This window comes from Perognathus longimembris, chromosome 17, assembly GCF_023159225.1.
Source record: "Perognathus longimembris pacificus isolate PPM17 chromosome 17, ASM2315922v1, whole genome shotgun sequence".
NCBI classification, from domain to species: domain Eukaryota; kingdom Metazoa; phylum Chordata; class Mammalia; order Rodentia; family Heteromyidae; genus Perognathus; species Perognathus longimembris.
Genome location: NC_063177.1, coordinates 25,767,497 through 25,793,868, shown reverse-complemented (window position 1 = coordinate 25,793,868; position 26,372 = coordinate 25,767,497). Strand labels below are relative to the sequence as shown.

Below are 26,372 nucleotides of genomic sequence, written 5' to 3'. Positions count from 1 at the left end.
GGCCTGGTTACTGTCCCTGAATTTAGTTAAGGCTCACCACTTCTGGTTTTTGAGTGGTTAACTGGAGATGAGTCTCGTGGGAACTTTTCTGCCCAGGCTGGCTTCAAGCTGCAATTCTTAGATCTCAGCCTCCTGAGTAGCTAGGATTACAGGCGTGAACCACTCATGCCTGGTGAGATATATATATATATATATATATATATTTTTTTTTTTTGGCCAGTCCTGGGGCTTGGACTCAGGGCCTGAGCACTGTCCCTGGCTTCTTTTTGCTCAAGGCTAGCACTCTGCCACTTGAGCCACAGCACCACTTCTGGCCATTTTATTTATATGTGGTGCTGGGGAATTGAACCCAGGGCCTCATGTATACGAGGCAAGCACTCTTGCCACTAGGCCATATCCCCAGCCCCAGAGATATATATTTTTAGCTAAGGAAGTACCATTTCATATAATTTTTTGTTTTTATGGTAGTAGTATTTGAACTCAAGGATTTAGGCTTCGTAGGCAGACACTCCCACACACTTGAACCACCCTGCCAGCCCCTCATATAATCTTAAATTGACGTTCTAGCACTAAATTAATTTCTAGATGCTTTAAGAGGAAACATTATATTTCTTTTTTTTGGCCAGTCCTGGGCTTGGACTCGGCCTGAGCACTGTCCCTGGCTTCTTTTTTTTTTTTTTGGCTCAAGGCTAGCACTCTGCCACTTGAGCCACAGCGCCACTTCTGGCCATTTTCTGTATATGTAGTGCTGGGGAATTGAACCCAGGGCCTCATGTATAGGAGGCAAGCACTCTTGCCACTAAGCCATATCCCCAGCCCCGAAACATTATATTTCTGTTGTTAAATAATTTATATTCAATTTCTAACTTAAAATAAGAATTGGGACTTTAATTTAGCCATGGTCCATAGTTTTGTAATAACTGTTTTATGCTATTCTTTAAAAATAGATGAGAGCTGGTTGCCTGTGGCTACTTGGAGATAGTTTAGACAGGAAAATTTGAGATATTATCTCTAATTAACCAGCAAAAACCTAGAAGTGGAGATGTGGCAAATGGTAGTGCCAGCCACGAGCAAAAAAGCCTAGGGAGCCAGATGCCAATAGCTTACACCTGTATTCCGAGTTACTCAGGAGGCTGAGATAAGATGATTGTGGTTCAAAGTCAGCTCATGCAGGAAAGAAAGCCCTTGAGACTCTTATTTCCAAGTAACTTGCCTCCCCACCCAAAAAAACCCCACAAAAAACCACCAACCCAGAAACAACCCTATAACAATAGCAACATAGATGTTCAAGTGGTTAATTGCTAACTTTGAACAAAATAGCTCAGGGACAGAGCCTAGGCCTTGAGTTCAAGTCCCAGGGTCAGCAAAAAATAAGAGAAAAAAAGCCAAGTGAGAGATGAGGCACTGAGTTCCATCCGTAGTGGAGGCCAACTTCAAGCCCTAGTACTGGCGCGCACATGTACACACACAGATTCACAGAGGCACACACAAAATAGTAGTTATGAGAGCCAGGCATAATGACTCAAGCCTGTAATCATAACAACTTGGAAGGTTTAAGAGATGGAAGTATCCTGATTTGAGGCCTGCCCAGACATAAACGTTTATGAGAGTCTCTCTCAACCAGTGGCTGGGTGTGGTGTTGTGCACCACAGGCAGGTGCCTGTCATTCATCTCAGCAACAAGAGAAAGTACAAATAGGAAGTTTGTAGTCCAGCATTCATGAGGATGGAGAGAAACCTTATCTCAAAAATAACTAATACAAAAAGTGCTGGTAGAGTGGCTGAAGTAATAGTGCCTGCTTAGCAACTGTAAGTCCTGAGTTCAAACCCCAGGATCAATGATGATGATGGTGATAGAACCTGGGCTTACAAATAAATTTACATTGTCTTTTATATTTATGCAGGTTCTTTTACAACAATGCTGTTCAATTTTTGTGTGTATTAACTACCTACTATCCTTTAATCTCTGGAGTCCCTTTCAGTTTGTCTGTCTGTCTGATTATGCCTGCCTGCCCAGCTCCCTCCCTCCCTCCCTCCTTCCTTTCTTTCCTCTTTCCCTCTCTCCCTCCCTCCCTCCTTCCTTCCTTCCTTCCCTCCTCGTGTGTGTGTGTGTGTGTGTGTGTGTGTGTGCGCGTGTGTGTGCGTGTGTGCGCGTGCTGGTACTGGGGCTTGAATTTAGGGCCTGAGCTTTGTCCCATTCAAGGCTAATACTTTTACCATTTGAACTACAGCTCCACTTTCAACTTTTTGCTCATTGATTGGATATGGGATTCTCATGGATTTTCCTGCCTGGGCTGGCTTTGAGCTGAGATCCTCAGACTTCAGCCTCCTGAGTAGCTAGAATTATAGGTGTGAGCCACTGGTGTCTATAATTTTTAATTTTGTGTGTGTGTGTGTGTGTGTTGGTACTGGGGCTTGAATTTAGGGGCTTATGCTTTCTCTTGGTTTTCTTGCTTAATAGCTACCACAGTATCTCCAGTTCTAAGGTAGTCTTAGTAAAATGTGTATATATTGAATTTTAGTTCAATTATGATGAATTAGGAGCCTTTGTAGATAAACACAGTAAACATAAGGGGTGAATATACTTATGCTTTGAGTAAATACCAGCTCCAGATTAAATTGTAGCCAGTGAATGCTGCAGAATTACCAGCGTGAACCTTTGATCTTTTCATTCCCCCTGCTGCTAGAGATTGAACTGGGGCTTGGTGCACACAAAGCACATGCTCTACTACTGAGATACACACATAGCCAGAACTTTGATCTTTGAGGACCAAAAGATTCCTGGCTGGTTTGCTGCTGCTGCTGCTGCTTCTTCTCCTTCTACTTCTCCTTCTCCGTCTCCTTCTCCTTCTCCTTCTCCTTCTCCTTCTCCTTCTTCTCCTTCTCCTTCTCCTTCTCCTTCTCCTTCTCCTTCTCCTTCTCCTTCTCCTTCTCCTCCTTCTTCTCCTTCTTCCTTCTTGTTGTTGTTGTTGTTGTTGCCTGGGCACTGTCTCTGAACTTCTTTGTGCTCAAAGCTAGCACTCTACCACTTGAGCCACAGCTCCACTTCCATCCCCCCCCCCCCCCCCACTGAGTAGTTTATTGGAGATAAGAGTTTCACATACTTTTCTGCCCTGACTTGCTTCCAGTGGTGATCCTCAGATCTTTCCTGAGTAGGTAAGATTACAAGTGTGACCCACCGCGCCTAGCTCTGGCTTACTTCTATTATGTAGTGTTGATGGCTGATAACAATTTTTGTGGGATTTGTTGATGACTGAACCCAGAACTTTTGCGTTTGCTAGGTGGGGTGCTGTACTACTGAGCCTCATCTTCTAGCAAGTGAAACTCATTTTATTGAGGGATATTTTGTTATGCTTATAATTTTATGGGATTCTTACATTCCTGTAAGATGTTTATAAATACTTACAGTATTGTGACTTAATTGTCTTTTAAGACATTCATGCTCCAACTAATCCAGTGACTTCTGGAGTACATTGTCTATAGCAAAGGACAGTTCATTTCTTTCTTGTTTATCCCCTCCCCTCCCCTCCCCTCCCCTCCCCTCCCCTCCCCTCCCCTCCCCTCCCCTCTTCTTTTTGGTTACTTGTGGGGCTTAAAAACTCAGGGCCTAGGCACTGTCCTTGAGCTCTTTTGCTCAAGGCTAGTGCTTTACCACTTTGAGCCACAGGTCCACTTCTAGTTTTCTGGTGGTTAACTGGATATAAGAATCTCATGGTCTTTCTTGCCCAGGTTGGCTTTGTCTATGATCCTCAGACTTCTGAGTAGCTACCAGCGCCTGCCTTTTCCCTTCTCTCCTTTTTTTTTTCCAGTATTAAGTGACAGCTTAACTGGATTGGAAACATTAGTCTACAAGTAAGGAGGGAAAGACAGGCAGAAAAATCAGTTGGGTTTGTTTGGTTTGGGTCTTTTCTTTGTCTCTCCTTCCTCTCATCTTCATTTTCATAGCTTTCCTCCTGAACTAAAAGTAAAAAGGCAAACTTTTATTATTGCTGGAAATCCTCTTCTCCAGTTTTTAAAAATTTTTTTATTATACAAATCATTAAATATATATTAAGTATATCATTGAATCCTTATAATAAAGGGCTGGACGTTTGACTCGAGTGGTGGAGTGCCTACCTGACAACTCAAGGACCTGCGTTTAATCCCCAGTATCACATACACACCCCCACAAAAAAATAATCCTTCTAACAGTGTCAGGATATACATTGTATTTTCTCTATTTTAGGTATGACTAATGCAAAATACAGAGATAGTAGCTTGCCCATGTTCTGTCCTGTAACTTATATCTATATTCTTATACCTAGTAAGTGGCAGTGACTGGATTTGGGTATATGTATGTTTTACTTGTGTCCTTAAACATTTGCCCACAGCTTGCTGTCTGCAGCTGGTATGCCATATTGAGACTACATATTTAAAATAAAAAAGAAATTAGTTGCCAACACTTCCAAAAATAGGGAGATTTTGCAATAATATATACACATATATATTCCTGTTTTCCTCATTCCCAGATTGCAGCAAATGCCTACATCTTAGTAGCAGCTAAACCATGCATAAGTTACTTCTAAAAGTTACTTTGGAAGAACAAAATTTTAATTTTGATGAAATCCACTTTCCACATTTTTCTTCCATGATTGTGCTTTTTATGACTTGTTAAGTGCAGCCTAGTGTAAATTCCCCCCCCCCCCCCATTTTTTTTTGCCACTTTTTCCCTAGAAGTTGTATGGTTTTGGCACACATACAGATGTATGAATCACTTTTAGGTAATTTCTATACATGATGTGAGGTTATGGTAGGGTTATTTTCTATTGGCATATGGATATGCATTTTTCTGTATTGTTTACTAAAAGGACTATCCTTTTCCTATAAAATTATCTTGACATATTTTATTAAATCAATACTGAGTATAACTTTTTGTATTTCTAACCATATAGAGTGCTACATTTACATTTTTGTCTTTTAATTTCTTTTCTCCTGGAAGAAATAGTTACCTTACTTCCCTCTTTTATGTGCTTAGTTTTCCATATACTTGTTTCTAGTAGTGCTTCTTAAACTCAACAGAATTGTTAAATGCTCTTTAACGTGTAGCATGTATGTATAGAAGTTATATGCTACATTGTGCTTGATGAATAGCATTGTCTCTGCCTTTTGAGATACTTGGTTATGTTTATTTCATTTGCCTAAGAAAATAACCTTTGGCCAAGGATACTTAGTGTTAATAAAAAGTAATGTGCTCTTTAAGGGGATGAGATTGTGTCCTGTACATTTTGATATTAAATTGTTGAGTCATTTAAAAAAAAAAAAAGAAGTTATATGCTGAAATTACTTAAGGATATAATTTTTTGTTTGCTTTTTGAGATAGTGTCTCAGTACAAGGCAGAAGCTAGCCTTGTACTGGCTATGTAGCTTAATCTGGCTGTCCACTCATTATCTTCCTAAGGAGCCTTTGCCTCTGAGTGCTGGAATTACATATATGTTCTATTATGCCTGGCTGGAATATCTTTTCTTAAACTGATTGTTATAAGAACCTAGAGGTGTGGCTTAAGTGGTAGAGTACTAACCTTGAGAAAAAGCTAAGGGAAAGCTTGAGGGTACTGAGTTCAAGCCCCCTAAAAATAAAATAAAATTGTTTATAATGGAACATTTCAAACTAATATAGAGAAGAGTTTAATAACTCGTTATGTTTATCCTTTGGCTTCAGCAGCTACTGACTCATAGACAGCCTTGTTTCTTTATATTATTCCCAAATGCAATATATCGTTCCATCAGTTATTTTGTTGTTGTTGTTTTTTGTTTTTGCCAGTCCTGGGGCTTGAACTCAGGGCCAGAGCACTGTCCCTGGCTTCTTTTTTTTTTTTCCCCTCAAGGCTAGCACTCTACCTCTTGAGCCACAGGGCCACTTCTGGGTTTTTTGGTTTAGGTGGTGTGGAGGAATAAAACCTAAGGCTTCATGGATGCTAGCTAGGCAGGCACTCTACCGCTAAGCCACATTCCTAGCCCCTTCAGTAATATTTTAGTATGTGTCGTGTGTGTGTGTGTGTGTGTGTGTGTGTGTGTGTGTGTGTGTGTGTGTATTCTGGTATTGGAACTTGAACCCGGACCTTGGTGCTGTCCTTTAGTTCTTTTGCTCAAGGCTAGTGGCTCTACCACTTGAGCTACAGCTCCACTGCTGGCTTTTTGGTGGATAGTTGCAGATAAGAGTATCATGGACTTTCCTTACTGGGTAAGCTTCAATCCTCAGATCTCAGTCTTCTGAGTAGCATCACTGGTGCTTGACACTATTACTGTTAATTCAAGGCTGGTGTTGAATTTGTACCCCTCCTGCCTGCCTCCAAGTGCTAGGAGATTATAGACATGTACTACCATGTAGTACCTTCAGTCTCTTCTGTTGATGGATATTGTTGAATGAATATTTTTTAAAAGCTGATGGCCAGGCAGCAGTGTCTTATGCCTATAGTCCTAGCTACCGTGGCAGGCTAGGATCAGGCACGAGTTTGAGGCCATCTTGAACATTTGAGGCTTTTTCCTCAACCAATAGGTAGGTATGATGGCCGATACCTGTTATCTCTGCTATGTGGGAGGCTGATATTAGGAAGATCAAGATTTTAGGGCTAGGATTAAAAAAAAGTTTACTGGGTACTGTAGCTCTTGACTATAATCCTGTCTACTCAGGAGGCTAAGATCTGAGGATTGAAGTTTAAAACCAGCTCAGAAAGACAAATATGAGAGACTTTAATTTCTAATTAACTAACAAAAAGTCAGAAGTAGTAGAGCACCAGACTTGAGTGAAAAAGCTAGGCAATAGAATGAGGCCTTGAGTTAACGTGCCATTACTGGTGCCTCTCTCCCACCCTCGCCCAAAAAAAAAAAAAAAAATTGTTGTGTCTCAATGGAAGAAGTTGGGAAAGGTGTCATGAGCCTGTCATCCTAGCTAAGACAAGAAACGCAAAGTAGATTGGATTATAGTCCAGAAGTGTGCCAAGTCAAAAAGTGAGACTCTGTTTGTGGCAACTGCTTAGTATTGTAAGAAGATTCGTTCTGAATTCTGTCAACTTTATGATCCTGGGCACAGTGTCCACTGCAGAGGGAATCAATTCTCTCTCTCTCTCTCCCTCTCTCTTTCTCCCTCTCTCTGTTCTCTCTCACTGTTCTTTCTGTCCTCTCTCCCTCGTTCTGTTTCCTTTCTCTCCCACCTCCCTCTCTTCTCTGTTTCTTTCTCCATCTCTGTCTCCGTCTCCATCTCTGTCTCTCTGTTATTTAGTCTCTTCGTAGAACCCATGCATCTGAGACAATGGAGAATGGAGAATGAAACAGAAGATTGTAAGACTAGGTTTGGAGGTTTAGAAAAACCCATTGCAGACCCAGAGGCTCAGAGTGAGATGGATGTGTCTGCCATTTCCTAAGGGTGCCAAGGAAGCAGAAAACAAAGGAATAACTGTGCTGCTCCATACCACAGAATAGATCTTATACCTGAGTAAACCAGGGAAGATGCTGTGTCAACCATAGAGGGTATTAGAGCTGAGACACACTCACACACCAATGGTGTAATGCAGCTCACCAGCCTACCTAACACCTAGTCAAGTGAGAATACAGAGAATAACCCCTCAGGAAGTCTTTAGATATCTAAAAGTTCATACCACTAAGGGTCCTCAAGTAAGTAAAGCCCAACACAGAAACTCTCCATAAGGCAAGAGAAAGAGATGAGAGGGGTCTAGATAGGAAGGAAGAAGCCAAACTAACCCTGTTTGCACATGATATGATCCTATCTTTGAAGGACCCTAGAAACTCCAACCACAAGCTGATAATACCTTTGGCAAAGTGGCAGATTAGAAAATCAACCCACTTTTTTTGTATACCAACAAGGAACAGAAGGGAATCAGGAAAAGATAAAGGGAAATATAAATAAACATAACCAAGGAAATGAAGGACCTCTGCAATTAAAACTATAAAACTTTGAAGAACAAATTTGAAGGGCTAATGGTATGGTTCAAATGGTGAAGAGCCTGCCTAATAAGTGTGAGGCCCTGAGTTCAGTGCTTAGTATTACCAAAAAATAAAAAAATAGATAAAATATTGAAGACATTGGGAAGATGTTTATAGATTGGCACTGACAAAGGTGGTCTACAAATTTAGTGCATGAATCACAATTCCAATGTAGTTCTTCGCAGAGATAGAACAATCCAAAAATTCACATAGAATTACAAAAGCTCCCAATACAAAGCAATCCTTGGGCAAGAGGCTGGAGAGCAATGCTAGTTGTTCCAGGCTTCAGACTTTACTGCAAAGCCATAGTGACCAAAAAAAAAAAAGGACAAAAAACCAGAAACAGGTTAGTAATGGCACAAAAACAGACTTGAAAGTCAGTAGACCTGAAATAGTCATCTATAGCCATCTGATATTTTACAATAGAATAAAAAATACATGTTTGCAAAAAGATAGCTTCTTCAAAAAATGGTGTGGTGGAAACTGAATGTCCATATGCAGAAGACTGAAATGATGCCTCTTTGTTACCTGGTACTAATATCAACTCAAAATGGATCAGAGAACTCAAGAGAAGACCTGAAACCTCGAAACTGCTACAGGAAAAGAGTACGGGAAACAGAAGTTTTCTGGCATTGGCAGAACTTCCTAAGTAGAATTCTAGGGGGTCAGCAAATAAAATTGACAAATAGGATTTAATTAAGCTAAATAGTTTCTGCACATGGAAGAATATAGTTACTAAGCTTAAAAGATAGTCTACAGAAGATCTTTGCCAGGTATATGCTTGACATGGGCCTAATAACTCAAATATACAAGGAACCAAAAAAAGTTAAACCCCCAAAAGATCAATAATTTAATTAACAAATGGTCAAAGGAGCTAAATAGACACTTCTGAAAAAGTTTCTTACTCCAGAAAGATTGGCCATCGTCAAGAATATGAACAACAAATGCTGGCGAGGATGTTTATGTGTATGTAGGGGTGGGAGGAACCCTATTACACCATTAGTGGAAATAAAAATTAATGTGACCACTATGGTGGCAGTTTGAAGATACCTCAAAGAAATTTAAAATAGTTGGGTGTAGTGGCTCATGCCTGTAATCCTAGCCTGGGCAGGATAGTCCATGAGACTCTTATCTCCAGTAAACTACAAAAAGCAAAAAGCCAAAAGTGGAGCTGTGGCTCAAGTGGTGGAATGCTAGCCTTGAGCAAAAACTCAAGGACAGCACCCTGGACAGGATCTGCACACAAAACTAAAACTGAAAATAGAACTACCCTGTGATCCAGTGATACTATTTTGGGCATTTATCCAAAAGATTACAAGTTAGGATACAACAAAGACACTTATTCATGTTCATTGCTGCACTACTCATAACTAAATTATGGAGACAGCTCAGATTGCTGTACAACAGATGAATGGATCAAGAAAAAGTGACGTGATTGTGTGTGAGTGTGTATATGTATGTATGTATGCGTGCTTATATCATCTCCAGGAAAATGGATGGACCTGGATAAATTATGTTAAATAAATCGAGCTCAAAGAGACAAAAGGGCACATGTTTTTCTCTCATGTGGAAAGAAAATTTAAAACATAATCATATAAAAACATTCAGGCCACATATATATAAACTAAAATATGGTATATGGAGGAGTGCAAATTATTCAAAAAAGTATAGCTTAACTAGAAATTTAACAACAAATACCAGGAAGTTGAAACATTTTGTTTTTAAAGAAGTGAGGGTTAAGAGGAGAGGGAGCAGAAGAATGTCTGAGAAAGGAATAGAGTCATAATACTCAATGTACACACATGAAAATGGAAGTAGGCAAGGGATGAATGAATGGGTGGAATCGTGATGGAGAAGAGGATGTATTGGGTGGCACTGATCAATGTACATAGCACTCATAAATTGACATCTTGACCCGAAACCCCTTTGTACAACTACCTAAAGGTACTGAAAAATAAAAAAAAAAAACCATAAAAAAAGCTCTCCCAAAATTCTAAGTTTGTGCAAAAATGGGCTGGAGACATGGTTTAGCAGGAGAGCACCTGCCAAGTAAGCCTTGGGGCCCTGAGTTTAAACACCAGAACTGCAAAAAAAACAACTTTTGTATGTATATATTTACCTCTATTGTGAACGAATAAAATGAATATAGTTTTATTGTTCATCAGGGTGTTGTCCCCCTCATCCTCATACTAAAAATTGAACCTGGGGCTCTGAACATATGAGGCCACCCTATCACAGAGTTATTTTCCCAACCTTGGTGTGCTACTTAAAATTTTTTTTTTCAGATAATGTTCAACCAACAGTGGAAAAGATTGCCATATTAAATTCTAATGACTGATTTTCTGTTCTCCTGTAGATCAGAAGCAACCTAATTTGTTATTAAAGCCATCAATACAGGTTAGCTATCTTGAAGAACTAGATATTCTAGTAGCTAAAATTATCTTTCATTATTGTAGTTTATGAGATGAACTTTGTCCTGGTTTTCATTTTCACATTCTAAAAAGAATATGTATGGAACTAGTATATTTAATATGTTAATATTATAAATGCAACTTTAATGAGTTTTAGCCACTGATAATCATACTTTTTAACAATTTATTAGGTTTTTAAAAATCACTACCTCACATATTGTTTGTATGTGCCAGGCATTTCAGTCTTTTATTGCTGGTCCTTTCTGTGTCCTGTGTTACTTCAGACTGTTAGTATTTTTCTTTACTGTTTTTCTGTTTCTTCTATATCCTTCTGACTATTCTTAACAATTTTCCTCTTCTCTTCCTTTTCTTTCTCTTTTTTATTCATGATTTGTTTTTAATTCTAGAATTAAATTTAATTCTCAAAAAATTAATGCTACTGTACAAAGGGCTTTCTTTGTGGAATTTCCATATATGCATATAATATACTCTTGTCAAATTCAACCTTTCTATTACTCTTTTCTTAACTATCCCTTTCCCCCCTTTAAAAATGGTCTTTAGTAGGTTTCATTAGTTATTCACAGTTTTAATTAACAACTTTGTAACGTTAACACTCATTAAACCTCTCCTAAGCTTTATACTCAAAAATTAAAAACCCAATGTATCTCCTTAAAACTCCCATATTGAATAGGTCCTTAACAGAGTTAATTGTCTTTTTCTTTCTGCTTTTCTTTTTCCTTTAATTTCCTTTCCTTCTCTTTTTTCTTTTCCTTCCTTCCTCCTTCCCTCCATCATTCTTTCCCTCTCTCTCCCTCTGTCTCGCTGTCTCTCTCATGTTCCTATGTAGATGATAACACCATCCTTTGAATTTTCTAGGCTAGAAGTATGGATATTGTTCTGTACTGCTCTATCTCAGTCAAGCATCAAGTTCTGCTGACTTTTCCTTTTGGCTGGCTTCCAGATTTAGCTCCTTTTCTTCTTATACTAGCAGCCTACATTTTGCTTCCAGGTTTGTTCTCTCTTCTACATCATTTTAGAGTGAATTGATTTAATTTTATCTGGTATGTTTCCAATCTACTTAGAGTTTATGTTTCAATTATTTATAATTAATTCTTTCCCTATAGAACAGACTCATCGTGACTTGGTCTTCTACTTGTTTTATTTTGCTAGCATAACATACCCTGTATGGTTATATTGTACTTGAAACGAAGTATTATCTCCACCTGGTATGCTCTCATCACTTTTACTTGGTTTAGTCTTTAAAACTTAATGTAATCTTTCTTTCCATCCAAACAGAAGTCTCTATTTCCTCCAGCATGGGTCAAGGAACCCATTTCTGTGTTTCTGATAGTTTTACCAAATATTGAAGGGTATTCGTTTCTCTCTCTTTGTAGACGTTCTGTAAAGTGAAAAATCAAAGGGTTATTTTTTTGTTTGGTTTGGATATGGGTGTCTAAAAATGATACACAAATAATTTTTTATCAAAAAGAAAATTAGCATATTGTTGCTGAAAGCACTGATGCTTGAATCAAATGCTATTTAGCTTACCTATCATTTTGAACTGTTTTGTTACGTATTTCTTGCTCCTGCCTAAAATTTGTATGCATTTTTTAAAGTTTTGTCTTTTGAAAAAGACTTATTTTTTTAGAGTAGATTTGAGAATGGTAGAATTATGACTACCACTGGGATATGTTTTACTTACCTCTAGGAGTTTTTTGGTTTGTTTCTCTCTCTCTCTCTCTCTCTTTTATTTTTTTTTTGGCCAGTCCTGGGCCTTGGACTCAGGGCCTGAGCACTGTCCCTGGCTTCTTCCCGCTCAAGGCTAGCACTCTGCCACTTGAGCCACAGCGCCGTTTCTGGCCGTTTTCTGTATATGTGGTGCTGGGGAATCGAACCTAGGGCCTCGTGTATCCGAGGCAGGCACTCTTGCCACTAGGCTATATCCCCAGCCCTTATTTTTTATTTTTGAGAGACAGTTTCTCTATGTTTGTAGCCCAGACTGAGTTGCAATTTGCTATGTAGTAGCTTAGGCTGACTTGCTACCCTCCAGCGTTAGCTTCCCATGAGCTGGGATTATAGGCATGTACCATCATGCTCCTTTAGCAACTGAATTTTGTGAGACTTCTTTTCTGATTTCTTATCCATCTTTTATTTTTTGAATTGTAGTTACAGATGTAGAGCTGAAGCGACTTAAAGATGCCTTCAAGAGGACCTGTGGACTCTCGTATTACATGGGCCAGACCTGCTTCATCAGGGAAGTACTTGGGGATGGAGTACCTCCAAAGGTTGCTGAGGTAATAATCATGATGTTCCAGGTTTTTCCTCTAGATAGCTATTTAGCAACCTGAATTCTCTTCAAATTTTTTTCAAAGTACTTTTAATCTGTTTTTGTGTTAATTTTTACATTTTGTTTAAAATGTTTTAGTTCTGAGAAGAAGGGGTGTCTCCTGTTCTTACTTGCAATTATTTTTCTTGCTGAGTAGGTTAACAGTTCTTAGTTTCGATTTTTTTTTTTTTTGGTGTTGGTCTTAGGGCTTGAACTCAGGGCCTGAGCTCTTTTGCTCAAGGCTATCACTCTACCACTTGCGCAACAGTTGCACTTCCGGCTTTTTTGGTGGTTACATTTCAAGAGAGTACAATCAGAAAGAAGTGTGCAGATAATGTAAAATTGGCTACGTTGATGTACTATTAAATGGTTAAATCACTTTTGAGAGGAAGGATTTAGTCAATGCTTTTGATTCTAAATGCTGTAGAAAAGCTACATTTTCTAAAAATGTAGAAGGCATTGGCACATTTCTCTGCTCTCTTGAAGGTCAGTGGGACCCTGCAAACAAATTGAGTCACTTGCGGTCAGACCTGTCAAGAGTGCATTCATCCTGTCCTATCTATGACCTCATGGAGCTAGATAAGTCACCCTGATTACACAGCAAAATCAAATCTTATCCCCAAAGCAGCCTTTAAACTAACCTACAAGTCTTTGCAGTTATGAAGAAACAAGGATATGATACCTAGTTCACAAAAAACACTAAACATTTTGATATTTTTAAATCTTTCTCTTTATTTTATTATTTATTGATTGCTTTTCAATTCTTTAAGCAGCTCATGAAAAGGCAACATGGTTATTTGCACAATGGGTTAGCCTCAGAAATTATAGTACACATTTGAAGTAGAATGTGTTTTGGTCAGGCTTTTGTATATTCTGTCCTTCCAGTGTGCCAGAAGGTTTCCATCTTCTCGCATTTTGATAAGTTTATTCCCCCGCCCCCCCCCCCCCCCCCGCCCACTTCTGTCCTGGGGTTTGAACTCAGTGCCTGGTCACTGTCTCTGTGCCTTTTTTCTTCCTTTGCTAGTGCTCTATCACTTGAGCCAAAGTGCCACTTCAGCCTTTTCTGAGTAGTTTATTGGAAGTAGGAATTTAATAACTTTCCTGCTGGGGCTGGCTTCAAACCATGATCCTCTTAGCTTCCTGAGTAGCTAGGATAACATGTGAGCTATCAGCACCGAGCCTTTTTTTTTTTTTTTTTTTTAAATAACCTTACTGGGACTTGAACTTAGGTCCTCTTGTTCTTTTTTTTCTTTTTTTTTTTTGCCAGTCCCGGGCCTTGGATCCATGGCCTGAGCACTGTCCCTGGCTTCTTTTTGCTCAAGGCTAGCACTCTGCCACTTGAGCCACAGCGCCACTTCTGGCCAGTTTCTATATATGTGGTGCTGGGGAATGGAACCCAGGGCTTCATATATACGAGGCAAGCACTCTTGCTACTAGGCCATATTCCCAGCCCCGGTCTTCTTGTTCTTGCTTAGCTTTTTCCTCTTAAGGTTGGTGCTTTCCCATTTGAGCCACATTTCCACTTGTGGCTTTTTGCTGTAGTCAGAGATAAGAGCCTTTTGGATTTGTCTGCCCAGGCTAGCTTTGAACCATGACCTTCAAATATTTAGAATTCAGCCTCTTGACTAATTAGGATTACAGGTGTGAGTAATTAGGGTTACAGGTGTGAGATACTAGTGGCTAACATTCTTATTTTCTTTTTTATAACTATATGTGAGTCTACCTACATCTTAGTAAAAAAAATTATAAAAAGAAATTAAAAACAAATAATCAGTATTTGATAATTAAATAATGGATAATTAAATAACCAGGATTTTTTTTTTGGCCAGTCTGGGGCTTGGACTCAGGGCCTGAGCACTGTCCCTGGCTTCTTTTTGCTCAAGGCTAGCACTCTGCCACTTGAGCCACAGCGCCACCTCTGGCCGTTTTCTGTATATGTGGTGCTGGGGAATTGAACCCAGGGCCTCATGTATACGAGGCAGGCGTTCTTGCCACTAGGCCATATCCCCAGCCCCTAACCAGGATTTTTTTATATTTATATAAAATATTTTTAAATATTTTTGCCCTACTACTAGTTTCGATACCTCATTTTTCTAGAGACACAAATACTAAAGTGGAGGAGGGAGGAAAATACATTGAACTTATTTCAAAAGAAATAGTAGAGCTAGATATGTTGACACATGGTGACACATGGCTATAATCCCAGCTACTTTGAAAGTAGCAGTCAGAGGTTGGCCTGGACAAAAGCTAGGGACCCTATCTAAAAAGAAAGAAAGAAAGAAAAACCAAACTAAAAGTGTATTGTGGATGAGAGCAGAGGCTAAGTACAAAATTCATTTGTGTTTTATATATAACTTATACACATAGTCTGAAGGCAAGTTTTTTTTTTTTTTTGGTTTTTTTTTTTTTTTTTTTTGCCAGTCTTGGGGCTTGAACTCAGGGCCTAAGCACTGTTCCTGGCTTCTATTTGCTCAAGGCTAGCACTCCGCCATTTGAGCCACAGCACCACTTCTGGCCTTTTCTTTATGTGTGGGGCTGAGGAATCGAACCCAGGGCTTCATGCATATGAGGCAAGCACTCTTGCCACTAGGCCATATTCCCAGCCCCTGAAAGCAGTTTTATAAAGTATTTTTTTGGGTATTGTGTTTTGACTATTACCTGTCACAGGGTCAGGTGTGGAATTTTCCACTTGAGGTATGATGTCAACCATCAAATTGTTTCTGGCTTTAATTGGGGCTGCTCAACCTGTACTACACTAGAATTAGTATGTTATACCATTTAATGGCATATTAAACACATATGTCTGATACTCCAATTCCTTACTTCTATGCTCTATTTTATTGCTGTCATGTGTTTTACATATTCTATAAACACAATTACATTTCTCCTGTTACTCTAAAGTACATTTCTCCTGTTACTCTAAAGTAACAGTGTGGCCAGTTATATTTTAGGGCAATTAAATATAAGAAAAATAAGCTGGTTGCCATGGCTTATTCCTGTAATACTGCTTACTTAGAAGGCTGATATCAGGAGGATTGTAGTTTGAGGCCAGCTCAAACAAAAAGTTTCTATCACTTTGAGCCACAGTGCCAGGTCTAGTTTTCTGGTGGTTAATTGGAGATAAGAATCTCACAGACTTTTCTGCCTGGACTGGCTTCAAAACATGATCCTCTGATCTCAGCCTCCTCAGTAGGTAGGATTACAGACATGAGTCACCAATACCAGTCCAGATCCCTATCCTAACTAATAAAAAGCTGGGTGTAGTGGCAAGTACTTGTCATACAGCTTCATGGGGTGTATAAATAGGAAGATTGCCATCTACTAGCCTATGCTAGTAGACCTTGTGGAGACCTTATGGAAAAATAATGAAAGCAAAAAGGGCTAGAGGTGTGGTTCAAGTAGTAGAACTTATGCCCCGAGTTCAAATCCCCATACTGAAAAAAATTAATAATTGTGTACTTTCCTTTCTTCTTACCATTTCTAATAATACTCTTTATTTCTTTATGGAGGCACTTCTACCTCTGTGCATTATATTTTATCCTGTAAAACACACACACACACACACACACTCACACACACACATTCTTTTTGGACGTCACCCTTTCCTTGTTCTCTCCCAGTTTTGTTCTTGATTTTTTTTTCTTTTTCTTTTTTGCCAGTCCTGGGGCTTGAACACAGGGCCTGGGCACTGTCCCTGGCTTCTTTTTGCTCAAGGCTAGCACTCTACCACTTGAGCCACAACACCACTTCTGGCTTTTTTGTTTTATGTGCTGCTGAGGAATCAAACGCAGGGTTTCATGTGTGCTAGGCAAGCACTCTACCACTAAGTCACATTCCCAGCTCCTCCCTCCCTCAATGATATTTTTGTTCCCTAAAAACGTTTATTCTGGTTTTCTTTTTAAAAGATATTTTTACCAAATAGAGGCCCTCAATAAGTTTTTATTGTTTAGTACTTTAAGTATGTCCCTTTATTGACTTCTGGCTTAATGTAGCTTTTGTAAGAAATTTTCTGTAGATCTTTGTTTCTTTATATTTCCTTCTTGCTACCTTAAAGATTTTCTTCTTATCTTTGACTTCTGTGTAGTTTAAGAATGATTTGTCTGGGCTGGGGATATAGCCTAGTGGCAAGAGTGCCTGCCTCGGATACACGAGGCCCTAGGTTCGATTCCCCAGCACCACATATACAGAAAACGGCCAGAAGCGGCGCTGTGGCTCAAGTGGCAGAGTAGCCTTGAGTGGGAAGAAGCCAGGGACAGTGCTCAGGCCCTGAGTCCAAGGCCCAGGACTGGCAAAAAAAAAAAAAAAAAAAAAAAAAAAAAAAAAAAAAAAAAAAGAATGATTTGTCTAGTTGGTATTTTTCCAGGTGTAAAGGAAGCTCCTGTTCTCTGAGCTTCTTCATAACTGTTTTCATAAAAGTTTTGGAAAATTCCTAATATTTTTTCCTTCTATCCTATTTCTCATTCTCTCTTATAAGATTTCATTCAATTGCATATATGTTAAATAATTTTAAGTACTAGGGATTTAACTCAGCTCCTCACACATGCTAGGCAAGAACTCTACTGCTTGAGCCATGTCTCCAGCCCACTTGTATGTTGAAGCATTGATATGTTCCACAGTTCTTGGTGTTTTGTTTTGTTTTTGTCTTATACATCCTTTATTCCCTGTGTACTTTTTACGCTTCATTTTGGCTCAGGTCTTAGACTCCATTAAGTTGACTGAAGCCATTTTGAAACTTTTTTGTCATGTTTTTTTTTTGTCTCTGACAATATCTTGAGATTTTTTTTTCCCCTTGCTGCTTTGTGTAATCCAGATTTGTTGTTAAAGGATAAGTGTTTTGCATAGAACAGAAGAGATTGAGCTAAAGTACCTTTTGAATGGGGAGTTGAGTCAATCTGGTCTGCAGTTGAGTCAATCTGGTCTGCATTTGAGCTGTATGTTGGTCTTGCTGCTATGGTTACCATCCTTGTAACAATATCAGGCTTCAAATTCCAATTTATAGTTAACTTTTTTTTTTTAAAGGAGAGTGATAGAGTGGAGGCTCTTTGCTAAATAATTTTTCTAATGTCTATCTGCTCTTAATTTTTGATCATCTGACTGGTACTAATCCCAAGGCCTTTGACTACACTCTTCCCTCTCTGCCAACTGTGTTCTATTGCACTGACTTTTCTTGAATTCTTTATCATCCTATATTTATAAATTGAGCATGATGGAGAGTGCACCTGTAATTCTAGTTTTTGAGAGGAAGGGACAGAAGGATCACCAATTTGAGACCAGTCTGGACTATATAGCGAGACCCTGTCACAACAAACAAAAACTGCATATTTGCAACTCAACAAAGAATTGTTGAATGAATAAATGAAATTATAATGATTGCAGATACTGTCTTTATGTATAGTTATATTGTATGTAGTTATTGTTTTTCTAGTTACTGTAATACCTTGAGAGTGTAAAAGAAGTGTCTTGTGGCTTCTTTATATCTCTGAACATTCAATTAGAGAATGTCTTTGCAGTCAAAATAATATATGTAAGTTCTACGGAGGTTGAGTTCTATAATTGCATAGAATCCTTATCACATTGTTACAGCTATTGAATAAAGACCTTTATACTTTTGGACTTTGATAAGGACTCTAAAGAGAAAGACTAAACAGGGCTGGGGAGGTGGCTTTGTGGTAGAGTTGCTTGGCTAATTCATGAAGCCTTGGGTTCGATTCTTCAGCAAAACATAAGCAGAAAAAGCCGAAGTGGCGCTGTGGCTCAAGTGGTAGAGTGCTAGCCTTGAGCAAAAGCTCAGGGACAGTGTCTAGGCCCTGAGTTCAAGCCTCAGGACTGGAAAAAAAAAAAGAATAAACACTCAGATGTGTCTACCTGTAATATATGAATGTTGTAATTGATGAATATTCTATTCATGGCTGCAAGATGCAAAAGAGCATCAAAGGGAAACATTTAAACATTATTTCATAAAATTTACTAGAGCTGTGTCTGGAGATGAAGATGAAATTTGTTAAAGGTAATACGTACTTCAGATTTCTCAACATTTTCTTTTTTTTCCTTTTTTTTTTTTTTTTTTGGCCAGTCCTGGGCCTTGGGCTCAGGGCCTAAGCACCGTCCCTGGCTTCTTCCAGCTCAAGGCTAGCACTCTGCCACCTGAGCCACAGCGCCCCTTCTGGCCATTTTCTGTATATGTGGTGCTGGGGAATCGAACCGAGAGCTTCATGTGTAGGAGGCAAGCACCCTTGTCACTAGGCCATATTCCCAGCCCCAGATTTCTCAACATTTTCTAAGGTTGGCTTTATCATTTTCTTCTAGGTGATTTACTGTTCTTTTGGTGGAACACCCAAAGGGCTACATTTCAATAACTTAATAGTTGGACTAGTCCTCCTTACAAGAGGAAGAGATGAAGAAAAAGCAAAATGTAAGTATTTTTATTATCTCAGATGACAGTAGTATCGTGTGTTTGCAAAAATACTTCATCTCAAAATCTGTTCATAGACAAAATATTTGAATTAGTATTTTTTCAAAGAAAATATTTGGTAGAAGGGCTGGGTATAGTGTATATAGGGCATCTGCCTGTAATACAAGCCACTTCAGAAGTAGGGTTTTAGAAAATTAAGGTTTGAGGGCAGCCTCGATTAAAAATTTAGCAAAATCCTATCTCAGCAATCAAATTGGGCACAGTGGGGCAGAGTTGTAATTTCTGCTTATGTGGGTGGAATAGGTAAATGTATCACAATGCTAGGCTGGCCTCTGGCAAAAAGTGAGAAAATATCTGTAAAAAATAACTAAAATAGGCCAGGAGTTTGGCCTAGTGGTAGAGTGCTTGCCTAGCATGCACAAAGCCCTGAGTTCAATTCCTCAGTACCACACACACAGAAAAATCCAAAAGTGGTGCTGTGGCTCAAGTGGTTGCGTGTTAGCCTTGAGCAAAAAGATCTCAAGGACAGTGCCCAGGCCCACAGTTCAAGCCCCAGGACTGGCAAAAAAAATAACTAAAAATTTTTTAAATGTTGAGGGTATAGAATTACAGGCCTTGAGTTCAAACCACAGTACCACCAGGAGAAAAAAAACAAAAAGAAGAAAAAGAATACATTCAAGTAGCCAAAGAGTACTTCAGAAATGATCAAGATGCTTGAATAAGCTGCTACCATACGGATTCACTTTAAAAATATTTGCTGAGTGATTGATACGAGTTGTATTAGACCACATATTACCATCTCAGTTATAGGAAAACTTAGTTTTGGGAAATACATATTAGAGAAATGTAAACTGAAATTGCTATGTCTTGCTGTATCATAACCACTAGAATGGCTAAAATTAAAAAGGTAATAACAAGTGTTGACAATCATATATAAAAAAAGCTGGGTGTGGTGGCTCATCCCTACAATCCTAGCTACTCAAGAGGCTGAGATCTGAGGATTGAGGTTCCAAGACAGCCAGGGCAGGAAAGCCCATGAGACTCTTATCAGCAGAAAACCAGAAGTGGTGGTGGCTCAAAATGATAGAGTGCTAGCCTTGAGCTGAAGAGCTCAGGGACAGGGCCCAGGCCCAGAGTTCAAGTGCTATGACAGATTTTATAAAAAGAAAAATGAAAGCCCTTTCTGGGCAGCAGTGGCTCACACCTGTAATCTTAGCTACTGAGAAGACTATGCTCTGAGGGTTGTAGTTTGATGAAGACCCTGGGCAGAAAAGTCCCCAAGACTTATGTCCAGTTAAAAAAACCGAAGTGGTGCTGTGGCTCAAGTGGTAGAGTGCTAATCTTGAGCACAGAGAGGCTCAGGGACAGTGCCTAGTCCCACAACCGAGGGAAAAAAAAAAAAAAAGGACAGCTCTCAGATATTGCTGGTGGAAATGTAAAACAGTGCAGCTACTATTTTAGCAACCAATTTGGTATTTGCTCAGACTATTAAATATGGAGTTACCATACTTAAAAAAATTTCACTCTTAAGTATATACCCAAGATAAAGTGTAACATACAGAGTTTTTTTAAAAAGGCAATCTAGAAATAGAAATAACCCTCATTCCATTAATGATGATTAATGGATAAATAAATACAATGGAATATTGCTCTACAATAAAAGGGAATAAAGTACTGATTCTTGCTGCCACATGGTAGTACCACATGGTAATACCACATGCTACCACCTTCAAAACATTTTGCTGAGCAATTGCTACTCATCACATTAGGGCACAAATTACGATCCATCCCAATTATGTGAAATTTTTAGATTAGGCAAACAATGTCATAGTATAACAGATTAGTGACTGCCAGAGACTGGGGACAGAAAAATCTCCATTAGTAATATTATTGACTACTAATGTATATGTTAAGATTTCTTTCTGGATTGGTAAGTATGCAAGGATTAGTAATGATGGTTATATACCCTTATGAATACTAACAATCACTAAGTTTGTAGAGTAAAAGTGTTTTTTACAAACAAAGTTTCACTTTGTAGAGTAAAAGGTTATTTTTCATGGTTTTACTTTAGAGATTAATTTTGTTAGGTGAATTTTCTATACGCAGAAGAAGTTGAGACTTCATCCGCTTTCATTTAATTAAATTGGATCATTGCATTCCATATTTATTTTATTTTTGTTTTGTTTTGGGAGCACTGTCCCTGAGTTTGTTTTTTTTTTTTACTGAAGACTAGCATTTGCCATTTGAGCCATAGCTCCACTTTTGGATTTTTGGTGGTTAATTGGAGATGAGAGTCTCATGTACTTTCCTGCTCAGTTTGCTTTGAACTGTAATCCTTAGATCTCAGCCTCCTGTGTAGCTAGGGTTACAGGCGTGAACCACTGGCACTGGACTCCATACTCATTTTTTTTTGCCAGTCCTGGGGCTTGACCTCAGGGCCTGAGCACTGTCCCTGGCTTCTTTTTGCTCAAGGCTAGCACTCTACCACTTGAGCCACAGTGCCACTTCTGGCCTTTTCTGCTTATGTGGTGTTGAGGAATCGAACCCAGGGCTTCATGCATGGTAGGCAAGCACTCTTGCCACTAGGCCATATTCCCAGCCCCCGCCCCCCATACTCATTTTTTTTTTTTTTGGCACTGACTGTCCCTGGCTTCTTCCCGCTCATGGCTAGCACTCTGCCACCTGAGCCACAGCGCCCCTTCTGGCCGTTTTCCATATATGTGGTGCTGGGGAATAGAACTCAGAGCTTCATGTGTAGGAGGCAAGTGCTTTTGCCACTAGGCCATATTCCCAGCCCCCCAATACTCATTTTTGAGACAGGATTTTAGTATGTACTCCAGTCCAGCCTAGACCTGGAGATTCTTCACCTTCAGCTTCCCAAGTGCTGAGATTATAGGTGTGGGTACTGGCTTTATCTGTTATCTTTAAATCCTACTAAATAGGGAAATGCTATTAATTATTCCCTAAACATTGGAGTTATTAGTACTTTTTGTTTCCCTGCTTTGCTAGAGCATATTTGAACCATATTAAGAGTAATTTATTCTATTTTTCTTTCTTCTAGACATTTTTAGTCTTTTTTCAAGTGAATCTGGGAGCTATGTTGTACGGGAAGAAATGGAAAGAATGCTTCATGTGGTGGATGGTAAAGTCCCAGATACACTCAAAAAGTGTTTCTCAGAGGTATATTTAAAGAGTCACATTTCATCCCTTTATATTGACAAAGTATTAACTGTTTGTTTGAGAGACAGTCACTAAATATGATATGAACAAACCAGTTAGTCTGTTTCATGACATTAAAGAGTCACATTTCATCCTGTTCATATTGACAAAGTATTAACTGTTGGTTTGAGAGACAGTCACTAAATATGATGTGAAGAAACTAATTAGTCTGTTTTATGACGGAAGTTTTTTTTAATTTTATTATTATCAAACTGATGTACAGAGAGGTTACAGTCTCATACGTTAGGCATTGGATACATTTCTTGTACTGTTTGTTACCTTGTCCCTCATACCCCCCTCCCTCTTCCCCCTTTCCCTTTCCCCCCCTGAGGTGTTCAGTTCACTTACACCAAACAGTTTTGCAAGTATTGCTTTTGTAGTTGTTTGTCTTTTTTTTACCCTGTGTCTCTCAATTTTGGTATTCCCTTTCAATTTCCCAGTTCTAATACCAGTATACATGGTTTCCAATATACTCAGATAAGATTACAGAGATAGTGTAGGTACAACCACAGGAAGGTGATACAAGAACATCATCAGTGATAGAAGCTACAGATACACATGGGACGTTGAAAGTAGTTACAACTGTGATATAACAATCGTTTCCATAACATGGAGTTCATTTCACTTAGCATCATCTTATGTGTTCATAAGGGTATAGCTTTTGGGCTCTTGTGATGCTCTGCTATGACTTGCCTAAACCTGTACTAATTATTCCCAATAAGGGAGACCATAGAGTTCATGTTTCTTTGGGTCTGGCTCACTTCACTTAGTATAATTTTTTCCAAGTCCTTCCATTTCCTTACAAATGGGGCAATGTCATTCTTTCTGATAGAGGCATAAAATTCCATTGTGTATATGTACCACATTTTCTTGATCCATTCGTATGATGGAAGTTTTTAAAGATAATCAGTATACTAATTCTGCTATATGATATACTAGTAGAGTTAGGCAAAGTAAAATTTTTAAGAAGTAGAAACATAGTGTAAACAATTGGTTAGTTATTTCAAAGTTACTTTTCTTGTAAAACGAAGGCTTAGTGATAGGAGAGTCGAAAAATAACTGAATGGTCAGGTCATTTCAGGTTATCGTTCTGTAAGGACTAAAGCAGAAAGAGTTTCATTATCAATTCAAACTGACCATTTTAGGACACATGGTTATTTCCCATGATTTCTTCGGAGGTCAAATTTTGGTTTAATACTGGGATTTATTGTTTACTTAGTTTTAATAGCAAAAACGTTGAAAGAGCAGACTATAGAATTGGGAAGCTAGGGTTTGGGAGGTACGTGTAAGTGGTTATTTGAATTATTATGTCTCTATGGTTGGGTTAAAACAAACAAACAGTACTGTGAGGACTGGATGTGTAGCTCACTGGTCACAGCACTTTTAGCTCTAGATTTCCAGGCTCTCAGTTTAATTACTGGTACCACCAAGAGAAAAAAAATCCACTGAAATGAATGGACTAATTTAAAAAATATATTTTGGTATGTTTAAATTTCTGAATATTGTGTCTAATGATTATATCCAGACCCTTCATATCCAAATCTTTATTTTATTGATTTTTTTTGTCCATCATGGGGCTTGAACTCTTGGGTGCTGTCGCTGTTCAAGACTAGTGCTCTACCACTGGTGTCACAGCTCTTCTTCTGATTTTCTGGTGGTTAATTGGAGATAAAGGTCTCACAGCCTTTCCTGCCTGGGCTGGCTTTGAACTGCAGTCCTCAGATCTCAACCTCCTGAGTAGCTAGGATTATAGGCGTGAGCCACCGTGCCTGGCTACCCAAGTCTTTATAATCATTTATTTTATTTGCCCTAAAATAAGTTTATTTGTGGGCTGAGAATGTGGCTTAGTGGTAGAATGCTTGCCTAGCATGCATGAAGCCCTGGGTTCGATTCCTTAGCACCACATAAAAAGAAAAAGTCAGAAGTGGCACTGTGATTCAAGTGGCAGAGTGCTAGCCTTGAGCAGAAAAAAAAAAAAAAAGAAGCCAGGAACAGTACTCAGCCTTGAGTCCAAGCCCCAGGACTGGCCAAAAAAAAAAAAAAAAAAAAAAAGTTTATTCATGTCTTTCACACAATGCCTTGTGTTATTTTTCTTTTTTCTTTCTTTTTTTTTTTTTTTCCCTCCAGTCCTGGGACTTGAACTTAGGATCTGGTCACTGTCCCTGAGCTTCTTTTGTTCAAGGCTAGCACTCTACCACTTGAGCCATAGTGCTACTTTTTGTGTTTCTGTGGTATGAGAAATGGAACCCAGGGCTTCATGTATGCTAGACAATCACTCTACCACTAAGCCACATTCACAGCCCCTATTTCTCATTGTTAAAGAAATAACTATAGCTGGGTGCCAGTAGCTCATGCCTATATAATCTTAGCTACTCAGGTGACTGAGATCTGAGGATTGCAGTTCAAAGCCAGCCCAAGTAGGAAAGTCTGTGAGACTCAATCTTCAGTTAACCACCAGAAAACCAGAAGTGGAACTATGGCTCAAAATGGTAGAGTGGTAGTCGAACAAAAGAGCTCAGGGTCAACACCTGGGCTTTGAGTTCAAGCCCCCAAACTGACAAAAACAAAACAAAAAAACTATAAAGAGAAGCATTTTAGTCAAAAGGTAGATACCTGGAACATAGACTTAAGTGTCATGAGTCAGCCTTTTTATCTTGGTTTTTATTATTGGCCTTAACAGATGAATTTTTAAAAAATGGTACAAGAAGTTATATATAGTGCTGGGAATATAGCCTAGTGGTAGAGTGCTTGCCTTATAAAATGAAGCCCTTGGGTTCAATTCCTCAACACTACATATGTAGAAGAAGATAGAAGTGCCTCTATGGCTCAAGAGTAGAGTGCTAATTTTGAGCAAAAAGAAGTCAGGGATAGGGCTTCGGATATGGCCTAGTGGCAAGAGTGCTTGCCTCGTATACATGAGGCCCTGGGTTCAATTCCCCAGCACCACATATACAGAAAATGGCCAGAAGTGTCTCTGTGGCTCAAGTGGCAGAGTGCTAGCTAGCCTTGGGCAAAAAAGAAGCCAGGGACAGTGCTCAGGCCCTGAGTCCAAGCCTCAGGACTGGCCCCCCCCCAAAAAAAAAAAAAAAAAAAAGCCAGGGATAGTCCTCAGGCCCTGAGTTCACAAGCCCCAGGACTGGCAAAACAAAACAAAAAGTTATATATTAAGTTTTTTCTTTTTCTTCTTCTTTTTTTTTTTTGCCAGTCCTGGGCCTTGGACTCTGGGCCCTCTGTCCAGAGAGCTAGCCCTCTGCCACTTGAGCCACAGCGCCACTTCTGGCCATTTTCTATATATGTGCTGCTGGAGAATCAAACCCAGGGTTTCATGTATATGTGGCAAGCACTCTTGCCACTGGGACATATTCCCAGCCCTTAAGGTTTTTTCTTTCTTTTTTTTTTTTTTCTTTTTTTTTGCCAGTCCTGGCCCTTGGACTCAGGGCCTAAGCACTGTCCCTGGCTTCTTTTTGCTCAAGGCTAGCACTCTGCCACTCCACTTGAGCCACAGCGCCACTTCTGGCCGTTTTCTATATATGTGGTGCTGGCGAATCGAACCCAGGGCTTCTTGTATGTAAGGCAAGCACTCTTGCCACTAGGCCATATTCCCAGCCCTTAAGATTTTGTCTTAATGAGGGGTTTTGTTATTGATTTTTAAAATGTGAATTTCTAGCCTAGTGCCAGTGGCTCACACCTGTAATCCTAGTTACTTAGGAAACTGAGATCTGAGGATCACAGTTCTAAACCAGCTTGGATGGGAAAGTCTGTGAGACTCTTACTGACAATTATGCAAAAAACTGGAAGTGGAGCTATGGTTCAAGTGGTAGAGAGCTAACCTTGAGCAGAAAATCTCAGGGATTGAGTTCAGGCATATACACTAAAAGTGCATATTTCTGTCTTCCTCTGTTCTTTAAAGATTTTTCACTTTCTTTAGCTTACATGGCCTTCTGGGATCCACTAGGAAGGTTTTTGAATAGTTGTTTTTAACTTGCATATGAAACTTAATGCTTTAATTCTAAACAGATTTGATG

The 26,372-nt window shown here is 39.1% G+C and overlaps 1 protein-coding gene across 5 annotated transcripts in view; it reads left to right on the top strand.

Moving 5' to 3' along the window:
- Usp32 (ubiquitin specific peptidase 32) overlaps positions 1-26,372 on the top strand; it is a 160,899-nt gene that overhangs the window by 44,626 nt on the left and 89,901 nt on the right. For 2 of the 5 annotated variants that reach the window (XM_048367103.1, XM_048367102.1), the window contains exons 1-4: positions 11,187-11,399; positions 12,557-12,684; positions 19,023-19,128; positions 22,190-22,308. In XM_048367103.1, the coding sequence (XP_048223060.1) occupies positions 11,276-11,399; positions 12,557-12,684; positions 19,023-19,128; positions 22,190-22,308 (477 nt within the window). In that variant the 5' untranslated portion in view covers positions 11,187-11,275. Of the gene's footprint in view, positions 1-11,186; positions 11,400-12,556; positions 12,685-19,022; positions 19,129-22,189; positions 22,309-26,372 lie in introns of those variants that run through there. The other 3 variants (XM_048367107.1, XM_048367105.1, XM_048367106.1) reach the window with 2 other exon arrangements.